This window comes from Chanodichthys erythropterus, chromosome 13 (assembly GCF_024489055.1).
Source record: "Chanodichthys erythropterus isolate Z2021 chromosome 13, ASM2448905v1, whole genome shotgun sequence".
Lineage (NCBI taxonomy): Eukaryota > Metazoa > Chordata > Actinopteri > Cypriniformes > Xenocyprididae > Chanodichthys > Chanodichthys erythropterus.
In genome coordinates this window covers 23,718,209-23,738,314 of record NC_090233.1, presented here as the reverse complement: position 1 = coordinate 23,738,314, position 20,106 = coordinate 23,718,209, and the positions used below count along the sequence as shown (strand labels likewise).

At 37.5% G+C, this 20,106-nt stretch overlaps 1 protein-coding gene across 2 annotated transcripts in view; it reads left to right on the top strand.

The window, feature by feature from the left end:
- The first annotated feature begins 7,316 nt into the window (after positions 1–7,316).
- The window catches only part of piwil2 (piwi-like RNA-mediated gene silencing 2), a 28,334-nt gene continuing 15,544 nt past the window's right edge, over positions 7,317–20,106 (top strand). For both annotated transcript variants that reach the window (XM_067406133.1, XM_067406132.1), the window contains exons 1-7: positions 7,317–7,757; positions 9,076–9,172; positions 10,374–10,485; positions 11,388–11,588; positions 12,089–12,199; positions 13,838–13,955; positions 14,041–14,165. In XM_067406133.1, coding sequence (XP_067262234.1) covers positions 7,317–7,757; positions 9,076–9,172; positions 10,374–10,485; positions 11,388–11,588; positions 12,089–12,199; positions 13,838–13,955; positions 14,041–14,165 — 1,205 coding nt within the window. The remainder of the gene's footprint in view (positions 7,758–9,075; positions 9,173–10,373; positions 10,486–11,387; positions 11,589–12,088; positions 12,200–13,837; positions 13,956–14,040; positions 14,166–20,106) is intronic.

Genomic DNA, 20,106 nt, shown 5'->3' with positions numbered 1-20,106 from the left:
TAAACGGAACGAGAGACGACAATCGCTTTGGTTTGGCTGTGTAATGTGCGCGTGGAGAGGCTATACGGTCCTTGAATTGATGGAAGTGACAGTTCGGGTCTTCATGCGGGGAAGTGTGTGAGAATTGCGCACTCTAGTAGGTTAAACGCGTAACTTTCTCATCAAAGGGAAGCGGAAGGTCTCGGCTCCACCTACATAAGATGCTTTTTTCTTGCTTCTATTTAGGAGGAAGCACAAGACTGTTTTTAAATATTTGTTCTCTACTCTAGACTATGTGGTCTGTATCTCTCTCACTTCAGTTTTCTGTCAGCTACTATTTTCTTTCATGGCACGTGTTGTAATTTTGTGCCTTGTTGCATAACTAAAAGATAGAATTTTATATTTTGTATATGTACATTAGATTTTATAGGGGAGAAGAAATAATAACTGTATTAGTGTAAGCTATATATCTGTCAGATAAGTCGTTTACTTAGGCCTATCACTAATAGGCTACAGTAGGCTATAGGCGAGAAAACACACCTGTCTCTGTGACTGCCCAAATGCACCATTTACAGCGACAATCATTTTCAATAAAAAGATAAGCTGGCGACTTCCCATGAGCGACTGCGAGCCTTTGCATCAGTGTGGGCGTGTCTACTAAATATAGCCTATTAGTTTTATGCAAATTCAACAGCAAATACGAAGAGCCTTCATTCAGCAACAGCCAGGGAGAGCAGACAGTGGAGTTTGATTAAGTTGTAAACTAATAATAATAATGTGATTATGAGTATGAATAATATAAATAATAAGAATTAAAAAAAATAAACGTTAGTAAACCAATAAAAACCATAATTTCTTTTTGCCTGTCAGCGTTTGTTGACATGTCTGTGGAGCTGGGCGGGGTAATGCTGACAAAGCTTGCAGCACATTTTTTTAGTTTAGCTTTGTGGTTAAAGGCTTAGTTCGTCCAAAAATGAAATTTCTGTCATTAAGTACTCACCTTCATGTCGTTCCAAGATCTTTGTTCATCTTCGGAACACAATTTAAGATATTTTTGATGAATCTCCATAGAAAGCAACGTAAATACCGTCATTCAAGGTCCAGTAAAGTAATAAAGACATAGGCCTACTGAGTCTGCGTTCTGACGTAGGACCTGGAAGCACTGAACGTAAACAATGTAGGAGACCGACAGGGGAGAGACAAATTTGTTGAATGAAGTCATTATTTTTGCACACAAAAAGGATTCTCGTTATTTCATAACATTAAGGTTGAACCATCGTAGTCACGTTGACTATTTTAACGATGTCTTTACTATTTTTCTGGAACTTAAATGACATATTTACATTGCTTTCCATGGAGAATAAAAAAATAAATAAAAAAACTCCTGTGCTGCGTCCCAATTCGCATACTATGCGTCCTAAATAGTATTCGAAAAAAGAATTAGTATGTCCCAAATCGTAGTATGTTGAAATGAGTATTCCAAAGATACCCGGATGGTGTACTTTTTCCAGTTAGAATTTGAAGTGCAGATCCGTGCACACTTCTAACCACTAATATTGCCCATAACACATTGCGCTGTGGATGAGGATTCGATTAGAACTACAAATACGAATAAAAAGTGTTTAAAAACTACAAACATGACGGACGTGCGATGTACAACGGTTAAGGTAAAGGAGCTTGAATGATTAATAAGCAGTGTCTAACCTGACAAAAAGATATTTCTTAAATGTTATCCACATTATATTTCATCTGCAACAGCATTGTGAACTTTTATAACGATGTGTTTGGTCATTAACTTTTAAATGCATCATAATGCAAAGATGAGGAGAGTTCTCTGCATGAAAGACCCATGACTGGCAGATCAACGTGCGACTACATTTCTCTCCGAAACGGTAGGAAAATAAATTTAATTCAATGTGGAGGATTTTAACTGTGACAAGATGATTGACAGGGTAGTTTAAACAGTTACAGGTTGAGTAACTAAGCAACAGAACGTCCGTTAATGACGCAATTATGACGAGGTAGTATGTCCCAAAACTTGCATACTCTTCTACTACACACTCAAAAGTATGTACTTTTTCTTTACAAAAACAGTACATACTTTTAGGACGTAGTATAAGTAGGCGAATTGGGACGCAGCATTGGATTTCATCAAAAATATCTTAATTTGTGTTCTGAAGATGAATGAGTGAACAGGTTTGGAACGACATTAGAGTGAATAATTAAATGTGCTCTAAGTGATCCTGGGTGGAGTAACTTCCTGTTGACGTTCGAAGTGTTGTCAAACAAAACAGAGGCTAGCTAGACCCTCCCTCCTCCTCCCCCTCTCCTGAAACAGTCATGAACGTGCATTTAAAATCATTCTTGTTGGTTATTGGCTGGAGCATTTTTATTATGTTTTGTGGTCCAGGCTGCACCAGTTTGTTTTTAGTGCCGTTTTCGGAGCTTGTGGCGACTACAGAGACCGCGTTTTTTTACAGTGTGTTCAGGGGACAGGCAGCTAGCGGATAGTGAGGAGATGTTTGCTGTATGTGACAAAAAATGTTTTGGCCTAAAAATGCGTGACATCACTTAGAGCACTTTTAATGACAGAAATTTCATTTTTGGGTGAACTAACCCTTTAAAGGTCAAGTTCGCCATTTTGTATAAAGCTTTCTATTTTTTCAGTGTCAGTTGTAGCCTATATGTAGGCTAAATTAACAATGTGTACCCGTTCTCTATGTTACCCGCACCCAGATCTCCTGGTCAATTTGAGCCCAGTGCATTATGGGGGTTTTCCCTATGACTTTGGTCAAAGGGAAAACAACAGCCCTATTTTCCTGTTTACTATAGTCATTTAGCACCAATTTGGGGGGTAAAAATTGCCTTTCTAATTTATTTATTTATTTATTTTTTTCAAGTTTTATTAAAAGCCCATTTTGCCCTTAGGTTGGTGAATAAAAATGTTGGTTCAAACCCTGCAAGGGGCGATTCATGACCACTGACAGTGCCACTGAAAAAGCCCCTTAAACTGCAGGTTGCTTCAGGGGATATTGTCCATGATATAAGCGTACTGTGTCACTTTGGATAAACTGCCAGAAAAAAAAAAAAAAATGCTTAGCATTTTAGACTTTCAGAACACCAGCTCTGAGATAACAAAAGCCCTGAAAAGTTGAACATTCAAAACCTATCAGCTGAATGTTGACAGCTACAGAGACAATGCTTGAACAAAAAATGATAAAAAAACATCCTGTACTGTATGTGAATGGTGAGCACTCAACCTCATGGAGTTAAGTGGCATGAAAAATGAATCTGTAATGAAGCATAGAATTGCACAGAATAGGACAGCATGTTTCCAGGCTAATTTGAAAAAGCCACCATCATCATCTTCTTCGTCATTGTTCAACTGGGGCATGTCAGAGCCTTATGTTATGTTAGAATCTGAATGCATTTCTAGGACCATTTCTAACCTTATGGGTAAAGTTATAATCAGGTTTACGAATTAAAGCTATAACAGGGTTTTCAGCACTCTCAGAAAAGATGTCACTGGGGCAGTACCCTTTCAAAAGGTACACCTTTATATCATATTTACCCCTAAACAGTGTTTATTAGTATCTTAAAGGTACATATTATCTAAAGTGACAGCTTGCCTTCTTTCTGTGTGTGAATCTTTTAGATGCCTCTTATGACCCAAAATATATTGGCTTCTCTTTTAAAAGCTCAAGGTCAAAGCACATGGGTCAAGTGCTGCTAGAGAGATGAAAGCCAAACAGCTGCTTTGACCCAGCATGCTCTCTGCTTCCCTCAAGCCTCATTGGTCAATTTTCAGAGAGTAGCATGACAAGCAGAGCAGTGATGATGAGTGTCAGCTTAAATTAAAAGTCATTGCAGTGATTTGCTTCTGATGACCAACACTGACTGTCGCTGAAATTACCCATTTTGAAATGCTACAATTCAGATATGATCCTCCAGGTGAGTCAGTAGATCTGGGAAAGATGTTTGTTTACTTGCAAATCTCATCTGTATTAGTTTAGACCTATTAATTCATTAACCATTTCAGTCCGTATATATGCAAGAGGCTGTCCATGAATTTTCTTGGAATGATTTTTTTCCTTTGTAGGTTGCCAAGTCTTTGCCATTACATGGCTTAGGACTCACACATGCACTCATTCACACCTATACAGACCATTTTTAGCATCTCCAATTCCCCTGTACTGCATGTTTTTGGATTTTCGGAGGAATTTTTCCAGCCGGGACTGCAACCGGGGACCTCCTTGCTGTGAGGCGACAGTGCTAAGACCCATTATATAATGACATGTATATGATAAAGATAATAATTATGTTTTTTTTCCAAGCAGAGAATGAGATCAAGACACAGGGCCTGACTCAAACCTGCATCCTCATAGGAGCACTGCATCATAATTAAAGTCTTTTTGATTGACGTTTAATTTAAACTAAATCTCTGAAGTATTTAAATGTGCACAAAGAATTTTGTTCCTTATTAAAAAGTTGTTAATGAATAAAACCTTTGAAAAATGAAAATATGTATAAAATTGTTGTTTACAAGAGTGCAAGTTTGCAGTGTGATACACTAAATGCCAACATTCGACCAGTCTCAATACAAATACTGCATACAAGTCACAAATATGAAATAATATTCTCCCTATCTGCTGCTTTTTGCTTCAGAACTCAGGATAGTTACTTGTGAAGGAACTGTAAATACTTCTTTTTTACCAGAACAGTTTGGAGCCTTGTTGAATATACCAGACTTTGTCCTGAATTTCCCTTTTTATGGATCACCTTAATCTCCAACCTGACAATATGGACATGTGGCAGAGTTAAGTTTCCTTCCAGTAGTTTTGTTCTCTCTGTAGACATTTTTAATAATTAACTGACATGTCTGTTGATCTTGTTTGTGGCTGCATAATAAAACAGTGTTTACTTTATGTAGCTTGTGTTTTCACAATCATACAGCAGGGTAAATAAAGAAGAAATGTGTCACACAATCCTCTAAAGGAATGGAGACAAAAAAGAGTTTTGGCAGGAGGCAGGAGATGTCTGACTTGATGGACTTTCTTATAATAATAGCACTCATGGAGACAAACTGGCTATGCAAATTAAAATTGAAAAATTAAGTGTACTTTTCACAAATTAAGAAATGTGGCATGCAGCAATAGACTGTGATAAGTATGACAATAACTTTGTATTTAGTATAACTCATTTTAACAAATTTGTCAAGATTTTCAGAGTCTTCTTAGTTGTGTCTGCTACACAGAGCAGAATGTTACAGTAATGCTTCTGAAGAATGATGAGGAATATTTCTACTAGGCATATATGTTTATCTACAGGACACTGTATATGGAAAACAGCACCAGATAAATCAGATTATAGTTATAGTAGTTTATCTGTAGTTATCTCTCTCCTGCAGTGAAACAAATGGAATACTGTATACAGTGTCTCTAGAGATTTCCACATAAGACTGCACTGCGGTATCATCTGTTTTGTGAAATATGTTCTGGCTTTGACATGGTGAACTTTGTTCAGTAGTGGCAGGAAAATAAATTCTCATGCAAAGTTTCACCAGAGTCCTTGAGGAAAAGGGGTGAACACTTTGATGAACTATTCAAAGTATAGCCTATTCAGTATTCAAAGTAGACCTTATTCTATTTTTTTAAATGGAGTTCCCTGTTGACTTTAAAACATCTCATGCAAATCCATATTTGGTTTTATTAGTTAAAAGCTTGCATTCAAAACCAAATCAATTTTTACTTATTTTCTGAATTTAGTTTCATTAAAATGATATGGTAGGCTATTGTCCTCATTAGAGGACACCAAGCATGAAGAGGTTAATGCTCTGCCTTTTTATTTTTATTTAATCTCTTGGGCTTTGCAGTTAATTTTACCTCTCTGTAGAGGACATTTGTATTTTATAAATTTCTCTGAGATCACACACGTTAATGTTTTAAGTAGTGTGACTTAAAGAGGGCATCCTGGGATTTCAGAGATACTAAATTCAGCCATTTGTTCATGACAACGTCCTTTCCTGGGTTTTTAGAAATGTCTGACAATATCAGACATATCACCTATTTACATTTTATCGAAAGAGGGACAAGAGCTTGCTGATTAATTTTCAAATAAGCTGGAAAACTTTTAGTCAGGGCATTACAAAAATATGCAGAAGTGTGCATACAAAAATAAGTATCTCTATAGACAGCTTTGGCAAAACTTGTAGCTATTTTATAATCAGAAATACAGAGATTATGCTATAGGCTAGAAGAAAAAGTAAAGATTATTTATTAGACATTCTTGCCTGTATTTATTGTGCCTTAATTATGTCTTAATTTTTAATAAAATCTTAATAAAAAGTGAATTGATGTTTCTTATGTAATGCTAAAAGATTCTTGATTGGTTGGCCTATCTGTCCCATGCATCTCTCTGCAAACGAGATGTAACCACGCGGCAGCTAAAGCCAATACTGGGGAAGCGAATCGGTTCTTCTGAATACCTATTTTCAATGAACCAGTGACAGCATTCAACGATTTATTTGTGTTCCTAAAAGTTCATTTGATTTAAGAATGATTCATGAATTGTTTCGAATGAATCGTTGAAAAGAATCCCGAATAACATTACTGAATCAATAATTTTGTTCAGTTGAATCAGTTCAGTCTACCCGGCTGCTGAAGAGAACAGTGGTTTCATTGTCTCACAATATAAGGTACATTTACACTCATTTTACGATTTTTATGCCCGCGTCAACCATTTGTTTGTGAAAATCATCGAGTATAACTGCCTTTTGCTATTATGTTCGTCATTCTGTTGAAAAATAAGCTCAATTTGACTTCGCGCGCTGTCTAACCTGTAACTTACAGTCGACAGGCAAAGATATTTTTTTTATAATAATATTCACATTGGTAGTGTTAACTTGCTCTAACAATCTAAAATGTCATTTACTGGAATTTGCAAACCGAATATTGTAAGTGAAATAATCTCAGCTATTGTTTTAGATTCTGTCAGGCGGGCACGACACGTGCTCATGTCGACTGTGGCGACGAACTTTCATTCATTATTTGCAAAAAAGACATTAGCCTCGATTACAATAGTTTAACTTGTATATTTGGTGTACTAATGCATGTTTCACGTTTCTCTTGTGCCGAAATCTTGTACAGTGACTCATTAATGTTTTATTTGTTGCGTGTTGTTTAGATTAACTCATCCAAATGTGTTAAGAAATGCGTATTGACATTTACTAATGCCTTAGAGGTCTGCAGTGCTTTGTTTTAGATAGACATGTCAAGAAACCTTCATTGATTTCTGTTATTTGTTTTTGTCAGTTGCATTGAAGTGCATCAGAGGAAGAAATGGATCCAAAACGACCACCCTTTCCTTGTCCCCCAGGGGTCACCCACATACCATGGCTGCAGCAGGCAGAAGATCAGGGTCAACTGCCAGACCAGCCCCCATTGGGGCGAGCCAGAGGTCTTGTCTTGTCTAAAGACGAACCTCTCCCTGGACGAGGTAGAGCCCTAGGCATACCTGGAGAAATGCCTGTGCGATTTGGCAGAGGAATAACTCAGTCTTTAAGTGAGCCTCTTGTGGGCATGGCTAGAGGAGTGCGATTACCAATGGACGAGGGGGGTTTTGGGCGAGGTCGAGGTTTTTTGCTGCCCACTCCTGAGCCCACTGCTGGGATTAGTAGAGGGGCTGCTGTGGCACCAGTGCCTACCCTGGACATTGAAAGATCAAGTGTGCAGGAAAAGATGCCTGAGCTGAAAGCAGAGGAGGCTCCAATGATTACCAAGGTGAGTGGTGCTACTGCAGAACACAAGATCCAGGGGGTGGGGTTGGATCTAGTTCCCAAATCTAGACCAACTCCTCCCACTTTGCATATAACCTACCTGTCTCCACCCTCTGGATCTAAACCTACGAATCTCCACCCCCTGGATCTGGATCCAACCCCTCTCACTTTACATATCACTTAAAGGGATAGTTCACCCAAAAATGATGTTTATCAGCTTACCCCCAGTGCATCCAAGATGTAGGTGACATTTTTTCTTCAGTCGATCACAAATGATGATTTTTAACTGCAACCGCTACCCTCTGTCATTCAAATAATTGCAGTAGATGGGAACTTCATCTATAAGAGTGAATAAACCTTGCTTAGACAAATCCAAATGAAACCCTGCGGCTCGTGACGACACATTAATGTCCTAAGACACGAAACGATCGGTTTGTGAGAGAAACCGAAATGTATTTATATCATTTTTTACCTCTAATACACCACTATGTCCAACTCCGTTCAGCTTCCTGTTAGTGAGGTCAAAAAACGCGTTCTGATGACGGAAGTGATGTCTCGCCCATATACTTCAATGAGCGCGAGACATCACTTCCGTTGTCAGAGCGCCATCTGACCTCACTCACCGGAAGCTAAACGGAGTTGGACATAGTGGTGTATTAGAGGTAAAAAATGATATAAATACTGTTCGGTTTCTCTCACAAACCGATCGTTTCGTGTCTTAGGACATTAATGTGTCGTCACGAGCCGCAGGGTTTCATTTGGATTTGTCTAAGCAAGGTTTATTCACTCTTATAGATGAAGTTCCCATCTACTGCAATTATTTGAATGACAGATGGCAGCGGTTGCAGTTAAAAATCATCATTTGTGATCGACTGAAGAAAAAATGTTATTCCTTCAAAAACACAAACATGTACATACATGTTCCTCACATATTATTGTAGCCTAGTACACCTGCTGAATACAGTGTAATGACACTTTTGTCATTAATATGTTTATGAACAACTGAAAAAAGCACAAATGTCAGGGCATGTCAAAACTTCTCCAGGCCCCAAATCAGCCTCAGACTCCAGAGGGTTAAAGTTTTCTTTAGTTTATAAGTGCTTCTCATTACAATTTCATTACCAAATCCCAAATTTTAAAATCGCACTGAGCCATATCGTGATTGTGGTTTTGTTTTAATTAATGGTTATTTAAAAATGGTTTAGAATTAATATTTGTTTCACCAAAGTACAGGAATTAAGTGGTTATTGTTATGCAACTTCCAGATGAACACATTTGATTTGGTAATAGATTTATGCTTAAAGTCTCTGACTTTCTTTTAGGTTGATGCTCCTGGGACAGGTTCATCGCTGGTTTCCATGTTCAGGGGCCTGGGCATTGAGCCAGGAAAGACATGGGGCAGAGGAGCAGCACCTATTGGTATGTGAGAACAGAGAGAAAATATTTTATTTTTGTTTCATTGTGTGTCTTAATGCAATACATCTGAATCAACCCTGCTGTAAACTATATTTAATCAAACCAGTACCTGATTCATTATTCATGTCAATGCTAGGTTGATTGGAGTGGGCATTAAATTGTGCACCATCATTCTTGTATCCTTGGCAACACCAACAATGTTGAATAGTCACCACTTAGACTTGTAATTTACTGCTCAAGACAGCAGGAAGGTCAAGTAGATAATAATGAAAACAAACTTAATCTGCAATGTAAATACAAATGATGAAAGTAAGCCCATTAATCTTATATTTAAGAGCTTTTTTCTTTCTAAGGACTTAAATAGTGCTTGAAATAGTCCTTGGCTTCTGAGTCAGTGACCTTTCTACATTTTTGCCTTGCGTACGACTCTTGGGGAGCCTCTGCTTTTTTCGGGCCATGCTTCATAGCAGACTGACTGGCTTAAATTATTTTTTCAATGCAAACATGACATTTTAATATAAGACTTCCAACCTTTTCGAGCACTATAATAACCTGTGGCTCATTATCACGGTGTTTCTTGTTCATAATGCAACAGGTCTGGAATGAAACAAGCTGTCTGTACCAACATCTGCCAATCAGCAGCTGTTCCCACTTGATTTATCTGACAGTACCAAAAAAAGACTTAAACAATTCTGAACCTAATTAAACTTGAGTTCAGTTACTCCAGTTCATGTGGAGTGTCCTCATAGTGAAACAGCAGGTGCTGAAAACACTACAAGGGTTGCATGTGCTTGAGTATGTGAAGTATCTGAAACTGCACCATTCATTCACACACACTCGCAAAACATGCAAACTTCATATTTCAGTAGCAGTCTTTTTGCGGTTTAAAATTCACAGACACTATTCCATATCACGTTTTGATTAAGCATACAACCCTAAATTTGATTTATCCAAATTTTTCCAAATTCATTGACATTCTGCATTACACATTAAAATCCATTTTTATGTTCCGTCCACATTTTACACATCACAAAAATTATGGGACCCTAGACAATGCATGTTTTTTTTTTTTTTTTTTTGTGCGTTTATTCATATCATCTACTACAGTTTAATTAATAAAGAAGCAGGTTGTCAAAGTGTTCATCTGCGAATATGATTCTGTTATTTCTGTCTATTGAATGTTGTTTTTTCTGTCCTTAATAAGGTAGGGGGGCAGCAGGTGATATGGGGGCAGATGTCCAGCCTAAGCCGAGCATCATAGGGGCAGCTGCTCTGACTCCAGAAAGAGAAGAAGCTCGCTTTGAAGAATCCATCAGGTGATGTTCTCCAGCACCACGCAGGATTGTTGTTTCTTGCTTGTTTTCCTAGTACAGTTTCTTTCTCACTAATTCTTTGTATTTTTTTATTTGCACATGGATAACATTAAAGGGTTAGTTCACCCAAAAATTTAAATTTTGTCATTAATTACTCACCCTCATGTTGTACTACACCTGTACGACCTTCGTTCATTTTCAGAATGCAAATTAAGATATTTTTGATGAAATCCAAATGAAAAAGGTATATGACTCGTCCATAGACAGCAATTTAACCACCACTTTCAAGGTCCAGAAAGGTACTAAAGACATTAAAATAGTTCACGTGACTGCAGTGGTTCAACCTTATTTTATGAAGCAACGAAAATACCGCAAAAACAAGACTATTTTAATGATGTCTTTAGTACCTTTCTGGACCTTGAAAGTTGTGGTTAAATTGCTGTCTGTGGATGAGTCATATACCTCTCAAATTTCATCAAAAATATCTTAATTTGTGTTACAAAGATAAAAGAAGGTCTTGCAGGTGTGGAACGACATGAGGGTGAGTAATTAATGACAGAATTTTCATTTTTGGCTGAACTAACTAACTAACCCTTTAAGTAATAGTTCACCTGAAAATAATGTTCTCTTTTATGTCATTTCAAATCTGCATGACTTAATTTTTTTCTGCAAGATTGGGGAATATTACAAGTGAATAACAACTCAAATTTGGGTCTGTTCGCCTCAGAAAAGTTAAGTTACCTGTATGATCATTTTATGGGACTTTTGTTGTCTTTTTGCTTCATTGAGGAAAGAAAGTCAAATGTCAGATTTTTTTAATTTTTGGTTGAATTATCTCTTTAAAATATGATTACTGAAATGCATCAAAATTCTGGTCATTTGAGTTTTGCTCTGTGTGGTTACAGTTTCCTGGGCAGAGGATTTGTTGGTGTTGGCAGAGCAGCATTGCCTCATATGGCTATAGGTCGTGGACCAATTGGCCCATCAGGCCTTTTGTCTCCCATTGCTGCCCCTCTCTCTTTGCCATCTGCTGCCTCTGTCTCTGAAGAAGCTCTGGTTCCTCCAGGAACACCCCCTAAAGTTGAAGTGAAAATTGAGACAGTGAAGTATGAATTTTCTTTCAGTCACCTCTTGTCCTGTTTGTATATTTTCAAGCAAGTTGTAAACACATCATGATATGTAATTTGCAATATATACAACATTCAAAGGTTGTGTTCAGTTCTAATAAAAGTTCTATTTAAAAAAAAAAAAAAAAATATATATATATATATATATATATATTTATATATATATATTTTTTTTTTAAATAGAACTTTTATTCAGCAAGGATGCATTACATTAATCAAAATGCAGAGTTATAATGTTACAAAATATTTCTATTTAAAATAAATGGCTCATTTGTTCTTCTCAAACAATCAAAAATATTATGCAACAACTGTTTTTAACACTAATAATAAAAATAGAGTATGTTAGTGTAGGCTATATATATTCTAGCTGAGTTGTGACCCAATTTGCAAATAAAATACTTGATTGGTGAATTCTTTACAGTAAATCAATCCAACTGGTTGGTACAAGCTAATGTGTCTCTTCTACAATGTTCTTACAGGGAGCCTCTGCAGAAAACAGGAACCAAAGGCAGTCCCGTGTCCATCGGATCAAACTACATCCCCATCTGCTGCAAAAACGAAGCTGTGTTTCAGTACCATGTTACTTTTACGTGAGTCTTAAAGACTCCCTTTGGTGATAATCAAACTTTTGATGATGTTTATATCAGACCTGCCAACATGTACACATTTTGTGTAGCGGGTAACGCATTTTGACCTCAAAGTACGCTGGTACGATTTGTCACTCTAAACTATGCAAAAACCCGGCTTGGTGCACACCACATGTAATACTCAAATCAAGCAAAAGAAAAAAGTTCGACCAATCATAGCGCTGGGTTCATTTCCCCAAATGGAAAGTGTGGCTGATTGACAAATGCGTATGGCCCATCATTAAAAAAAGGCTGCAGATCGACAGCAACACAAAATCCTGTTCGATCCCTCCTTCCACTCCCGCTGTCTCAGTGACTGAAATCTCAAGCGAGGACAGTACAGCAGTCACGGTACTTCTAACTCCTTAAGGTAAACGGGTGTAAAATGATCAAGTATGGTTGAACAACAAATCGAAATAAAATTGAAATCGCTATATGGCTTAGTGATTATGAAAGTGCTGTGATGTGTGACTGACAAGTGCGAGTCTGGGGAAACAGGCGTTTATTTATTCATTCTCAGTGTTTAGAAACGTAGCCTACATGTGTTCCGTTATTGTGTTAATACTAACTAAAGTACCTAATTATGTTACATAGCCTACTCATTTTGTATGTAAACTAGCACATTCACTTGTGGTTGTCAGTTTGTATAAGCCAGGGGTAGGCAAGTTCGGTCCTAGAGAGCCGTTGTCCTGCAGAGTTTAGCTCCAACCCTGAAAAAAAAAAAAACTTCAGCTGCCTATAGCCTTAGTAATCCTGAAGAGCTTGATTAGCTTGTTCAGGTGTGTTTGATTAAGGTTGGAGCTAAACTCAGCAGGTCAGCGGCTCTCTAGGACCGAACTTGCCTACCCCTGGGATAAGCACACATTATGCAATGCAATATTAATCGTGAAGTTAAAAAATGCTTTTGAGCAGGTGTGAATTTTCGAATTGGCTCAAGTTAAATGCGAGTGTGTTTTGTGTATTATGTTCTCAAAAAAAAAGTGTCCCGTGGTACTCAAAATGTTTTTTTCAATGGTTGGCAGGTCTGTTATATGTCTTTATTATGTTTTTAATATGCTTTCAGTCAAACCATGTGCAAAATTTATCAGTCAACACCATTGCTGAGTATTTTCTCATTAAAACTGCAGTGTACCAAAGGTGAAAAGAATGCAAATTTTTAGCTGCTCTCTGACTCTGAGATGGCAAATGGGAACATGGTTTATGTAACATTAGCAACATATTATTAGCTGTTTCAGAATGTAGTCAACCAATACCGTTGTCCAACTTTATTGAAAGCGATACATAAAATCTTTTGTCATTCTGATACATTGACTTGTAGACAGATTCACTCTTCCTCTCTTCTGAATGTTTCTTATTCAAACATATGGCAATTAAACCAGTATTTCCACTTGCCATTGTGAAGCATTTACTACAGATGACCGAGTGGATCATTATTTAAATGAAACAACATGTTGTTTACCCCTGCCTGTTGGAATAAAGTAGACATTTAGTTCATGGCCTATATTGTGTGACTAGTATTGATTGAATAATTATGATTAGCAGCATTTTTTTTTTTTTAGAACACAGGATTAATGAAGTGAATGATTGGCTATTGTATTTCAGCCCGAATGTTGAGTCTATCAGTATGCGCTTCGGTATGATGAAGGAACATCGTCCTACTACGGGAGAGGTGGTGGCTTTTGACGGATCTATCCTCTACCTGCCAAAACGTCTTGATGAGGTTTGTATGCATGTTAGATGTTGTTGTTTTTCATGTTTAAACATGCCTCATTTCTCAAGTTTAATTTGGCTTTGCTGTGTGAAAGGTCGTTCATCTTAAAGCTGAGAGAAAAACTGACAATCAGGAGATTGACATCAAGATCCAGTTGACAAAGATTCTGCCGCCCAGCTCTGACCTGTGTATCCCATTCTACAATGTGGTTCTAAGGAGGTGTGTATTCTTCATGTATAGTATCAGGATTCTCAAGACACCACAGTGGTTAAATGTGTTTTTAATTTGTTTTACTCTTTCATGGTTTGAAATGTCCTCCTCTGGGAAAAAACAAATTTGCTTTCTTTTATTAATGCCTGACCTCACTAATAGTTTGAAATAAGAATGATATTTTATATAGGCATAATGTAATGTTCACAATGTAGAGTTCTTTCCCTGGTCCATTTATGCAGACTAAGCTACAAAAACAGGTGAGGTTGTGATAGGGCTGGGCGATAAAACGATAACGAAATGTATCGCGATAGACATGTGATCGATATCAATAAAAAATATGTTCGATAAAACGTTCGATATTTTTTTATTCTTCGTCGGAAGAAAACAGGTTGCGAAGAAAGTTTGGTTGCATTAACAAAGGCACTCGTTCTCTGGTAACCTAGCATCGTAGGGAGTGACACGCTAACAGCCAATCATGTAAGACAATTCTAGATTCACGTATGCTCATGCAGGAGGACAAAAGTTTGAGCGCACAGATGTGATATCTGAGCAAGAGCACGCGCGCGTCCAGTTTTGTGCAAGGGAATCCGCCTGTGAGAGGAGAGATTGCTCGCGCTCAACATTTTTCAATATAATAACGCCATAGAACCCGCATTAAATGAAATATTAACGTGAGAAGCAAGTCGTGTCTGAATTTCGCAATTTTGTATTGGTTAAAACAAATGAAAAATATCTAGTTTTTCTGTAGGTGCTCGACCATTTCAGTGTGTGGCGCCGTTCGTTGGAAATATTTAACATCAGGATGGATGATTATATGCTTTAAATCATCGATTTGGGCAGCTTTGAGCAGCTCTTTAGGTTCTTATCCAGTATGGAAGATGAAATCCTTGCTGGTATAGTTGCGTTTACCGACTTTGATGAGGCCTGCTCTTTGCGCTGTCTATTCAGTTGTCATCACCGGGAAAACCTCTCTCTATGATTGCGCTGGTTGGCTATTTTCACAGCTAGAATATGACGGCTGCACAAATACATTTTTAAATGCTCACAGTTTTTATTATATTTCTTACTGTGGTATTGTAATTTCAGGGATGAAAAAAAATTACAGACATAAATGAAATGCGGGACACTACTTAAGTCTTGCGGGGCAAAGCTCCTAATTTTGGGACTGTCCCGCAAAATGGGGGACTGGTGGTCACCCTACTTTAGACTTATGTTTACGTTTTAATTATTTGAGTTATGGTTGTAGTCTTAATAACTGAGGGGATTATGATCAGAGGAAGGTTAAGTTTAAAATAAAAATCTTTAAATGTAATATATTTTTCTTCTGGTCCTTATTTTAAATGGTTCATAAAAAATATCAATAATTATCGATATCGACCGATATGAAACACTGATATCGTGATACAGTTTTCAGCCATATCGCCCAGCCCTAGGTTGTGACATCAGAAGCATGAGAAAAATAATTTGCATCAAATTAAATTGTATATTGATACATCAAAGTTAGCCACTTATAACAGAGGTCATTTACAATACCATTCAAAAGTTTGGGGCTGGCAATATTTTTGAGATGTGTTTGAAAGAAGGCTCTTGTGTTCACCAGGGCTGCATGTATTTGATCAGAAATACCGAAAAATTGTGAAATATTACAATTTAAAATAACTGTTTTCTGTTTTAATATATTCTAAAATTTAATATATTTTAAGCTGAATTTTGTTTGGTCACACCACATGTGTCACTGTGGACTCACAACTTTGCCCTTGCTACTCTGAGCTTGATTGCAGTATCTGAGGTAAAACACACATTACCAACAAAGAAGAAATATAGAAATAAATTAATGTGTATATATATATATATATATATATATGTATATATATAATATATATATATATAATATAATATATGTATATATATATATATATATATATATATATATATATATACATTTAGAAATAAATGTGGAAAAATATAAGTATAAATAATTTTTGACATGTATTTATTTATTTTTTAACATTTCTTTGTACATTTATTTATTTATTCATTCATTAATTCAGCAGTATTGGCATTCCGTAGGTGCTCAAGAAACAAAACATATAGTTTCAAAGCAGCTTTACAATTAACATTACAATTTAGAGAATCTGTTATCAGAGCTGACTCTCCAAGTTATGTAATTTCAGAAATGTACATATACAAATCATGCAGTTAGCAATGTATTAAAGGTGCTCTAAGTGATGTCACGCGTTTTTATGCCGAAACATTTTTTGTCACATACAGCAAACATCTCCTCACTATCCGCTAGCTGCCTGTCCCCTGAACACACTGTAAAAAAACGCGGTCTCTGTAGTCGCCACAAGCTCCAAAAACGGCAATAAAAACAAACTGGTGCAGCCTGGACCACGAATCATAATAAACATGCTCCAGCCAATAACCGATAAAAATGATTTTAAATGTGTGTTCATGAAGCACAGAGGGGAGGGGGAGGAGGAGGGAGGGTCTAGCTAGCCTCTGTTTTGTTTGACAACACTTTGAACATCAACAGGAAGTTACTCCGCCCAGGATCGCTTAGAGAACCTTTAATTTAAGGCAGAAACAAGTAATGAACACATGACTTCAATGATTAGGATATATAGAAAGATTTGGAATCGTGCATGTTGATCCAGAGTCTGCATCATCTGAAGTCCTTGCAGGGGCTGGGGGTCATCACTTCACAGGTGTTGAGGCATCTGAAGTCTTCATAAGAGGCTGGATCCCAACTGGAGCTGATGTACTCTCTAGTCACCACGTGAAAGGGATCCTGGGATAAAGCAGAAAAGCAAATGGAAAATATTTAGCATAGCTGCTGTTCATAACATTAACCAAAGATAATCATGTGCATTTGATATTATATAACTGGCTATTCCAGAGTTTAGGAGCCAAATGTGAAAATGCTCTCCCTCCTTTAGTAGACCTAGATATCCTAGGTATGACCAGAAGCCCAGAATTTTGTGATCAGTAGCAATACTTTATCAATCTTAAACAGTTCAAAAATTAAATAGCATTAGCATTAAAAAAAGCAAATCTTGAATAGCCCGGCCTCTTGAGAGAACGTAACATCTCTCCCTGTGTTTTCAGTGGACATAATTCTGCCCTCTCAGTTACAGACAGAACTCTTCTCTTGTAAGACAAAACCCTTAGCAGTCATATCACTCAGCAGATTCCCTCGTGTGGTGTCCTGAAGTTTCAGCACTGGGCCTTTCTGAAGTCAACCATGTTTGAAATCTACAATTAGCTGCAGTCTCTGTGGGGACTAAACACCCTGTTTGCTCTTGATAGCCAGGAGTGAAAACTTGCTCCTGCGAGACCGCTCAGCTGCGCCTGCCTCACTCCATTTCCCTCCGCAGCATCTTTTAAAGATCAGAGATGGGGTCATCAAGCAATTTTGGAAAATTAAATAAGTGTAATCGCATTACTGGCCGCGTGACGTAGCAGCCTGAAGAGGAATGAAGACTATGGGTTCCGTTCTGTGTTAAAGCAATATTCTGGGTTCAGTACAAGTTAAACTCATTCGACAGTATTTGTGGCATTATTATTATTTCTTCTCCCTGGTATAGTGATAATCTGCGTGCAATGAAGGCATCATTTCATACAATGGAGGCGTAGGTGGCATATGTCTGGCTTGACTGTCCATCACCAGGCCTGTCATTTGTTTCTATTAACAAATTACTCAATTGCAAGTTTTTCAAATATTCCTTCTTCAATAAGTAATTCCTCTGTAATAAGTTTCTCGATTTCTTCAGCTCCAAGATTGATTACATTTGTAAATGCATTATCTCTACTCTTCTTTAATTTTCCAGTACCCCTCACTTAAACTTTTCCACACTAGACTTTCATCCCTTTGCAATGTGGTTTCAAAAATGAAAGCTGCCACTTCTATAGTTGATCCTGTACCAAACTGTCTGTTTCGCCCATGCTCTGCTACCCTATGTCCTGCTCTATTGAGTATTATACATGATTCTCTGTGTACTGGTGTTGTGCCAGCAGCATTTTAAAATTGCTACTGTGACCCCTGTACCAAAAAACAAAACCAAAAAAAAAACATGAACTTAGACGGCCTTAATAATTTCCGCCCCATTTCCAATCTTCCCTTTCTCGCCAAAATTTTAGAGTGAATTGTTGCTACTCAAGTGCATTCCCATCTTACAGCAAACAATCTTTTTGAGCCCTTTCAATCGGGATTCCATAAATTCCACAACACAGAAAGGTCACTAATGATTTGTCAATCGCTTCTGATTCTGGTGGTCTTTCTATTTTGATTCTTGAGCTCAGTGCCGCTTTTGACAATGTTGATCACTCAGTTTTACTTCGTCATTTAGAATCTGTCTTTGGTGTTTCTGGTACTACACTGAGCTGGGTAAGTAGAATTTATCAGATCGAAAACAGTTTGTTGCTATGAGTGGTTGCAGGTCTGAAATTGGTGTGGTGCAATCTGGTGTTCCTCAAAGATCAGTTTTGGGCTCTTTACTTTTTAGCTCTACATTTATCCTCTTGGTCAACTTTTAAGATCACTTAGTTTCAACATTCACTTTAATGCAGATGACACCCAGGTTTATATTAGGGCTGGGCGATATGGCTGAAAACTGTATCATGATATCAGTGTTTCATATCGGTCGATATCGATAATTATTTATATTTTTTCTGACCCATTTAAAGTAAGGACCAGGAGAAAATTATGTATATTACATTTAAACATTTTTATTTTAAACTTAACCTTCCTCTGATCATAATCTCCTCAGTTATTAAGACAGAAATGTCAACAACCATGGAAAACTCAAGTAATTAAAATGTAAACATAAGTCTAAAGTAGGGTGACCACCCGTCCCCCATTTTGCGGGACAGTCCCAAAATTAGGAGCTTTGTCCCGCAAGACTTAAGTAGTGTCCCGCATTTCATTTATGTCTGTAATTTTTTTTCATCCCTGATATTACAATACCACAGTAAGAAATATAATAAAAGCTGTGAGCATTTAAAAATGTATTTGTGTAGCCGTCATATTCTAGCTGTGAAAATAACCAACCAGCGCAATCATAGAGAGAGGTTTTCCTGGTGATGACAACTGAATAGACAGCGCAAAGAGCAGGCCTCAACAAAGTCAGTAAACACAACTACACCAGCAAGGATTTCATCTTCCATACTGGATAAGAACCTAAAGAGCTGCTCAAAGCTGCCCAAATCGATGATTTAAAGCATGTAATCATCCATCCTGATGTTAAATATTTCCAACGAACGGCGGCGATCAAGCGCCACACACGGAATTGGTCGAGCACCTACAGAAAAACAAGATATTCTCCATTTGTTTTAACCAATACAAAATTGCAAAATTTCACGGAAAATCACGTTAATATTTCATTTAATGCGGGTTCTATGGCGTTATTATATTGAAAAATGTCGAGCGCGAGCAATCTCTCCACTCACAGGCGGATTCCCAAACCTGGACGCGCGCTCTCGCTCTTGCTCAGATATCACATCTGCGCACTCAAACTTTTGTCCTCCTGCACGTGTAGCCGTGAATCTAGAATTGTCTTCTCTCCAGGATTTAATGTTGCCATAAGAGCAACATTGTAGTGTGGTACTGGGCACCCACCGGCAGAAACATTAATCGGAGCACATGCCAAGTTTGCCAACAAATGTAAATCAATATTTACATAGCATAATAGTTGTAAGCTTATCTGTCTCATGTGTCCCGCAAAATCACATCTACTGTCCTGCAACAGATCAATAGCCAGGTGGTCACCCTAGTCTAAAGTCACAATGAACACGTTTCCTCTTTTATTTACATTTTCCTCGCTCGCTGTGGCACTCATTTTCTGTTTACCAGTCGCCGGTTACTGAGAGCAACAAAATTGATACTGTTACATGATTGGCTGTTAGCGTGTCACTCCCTATGTTGCTTGGTTACCAGAAAGCGCGTGCC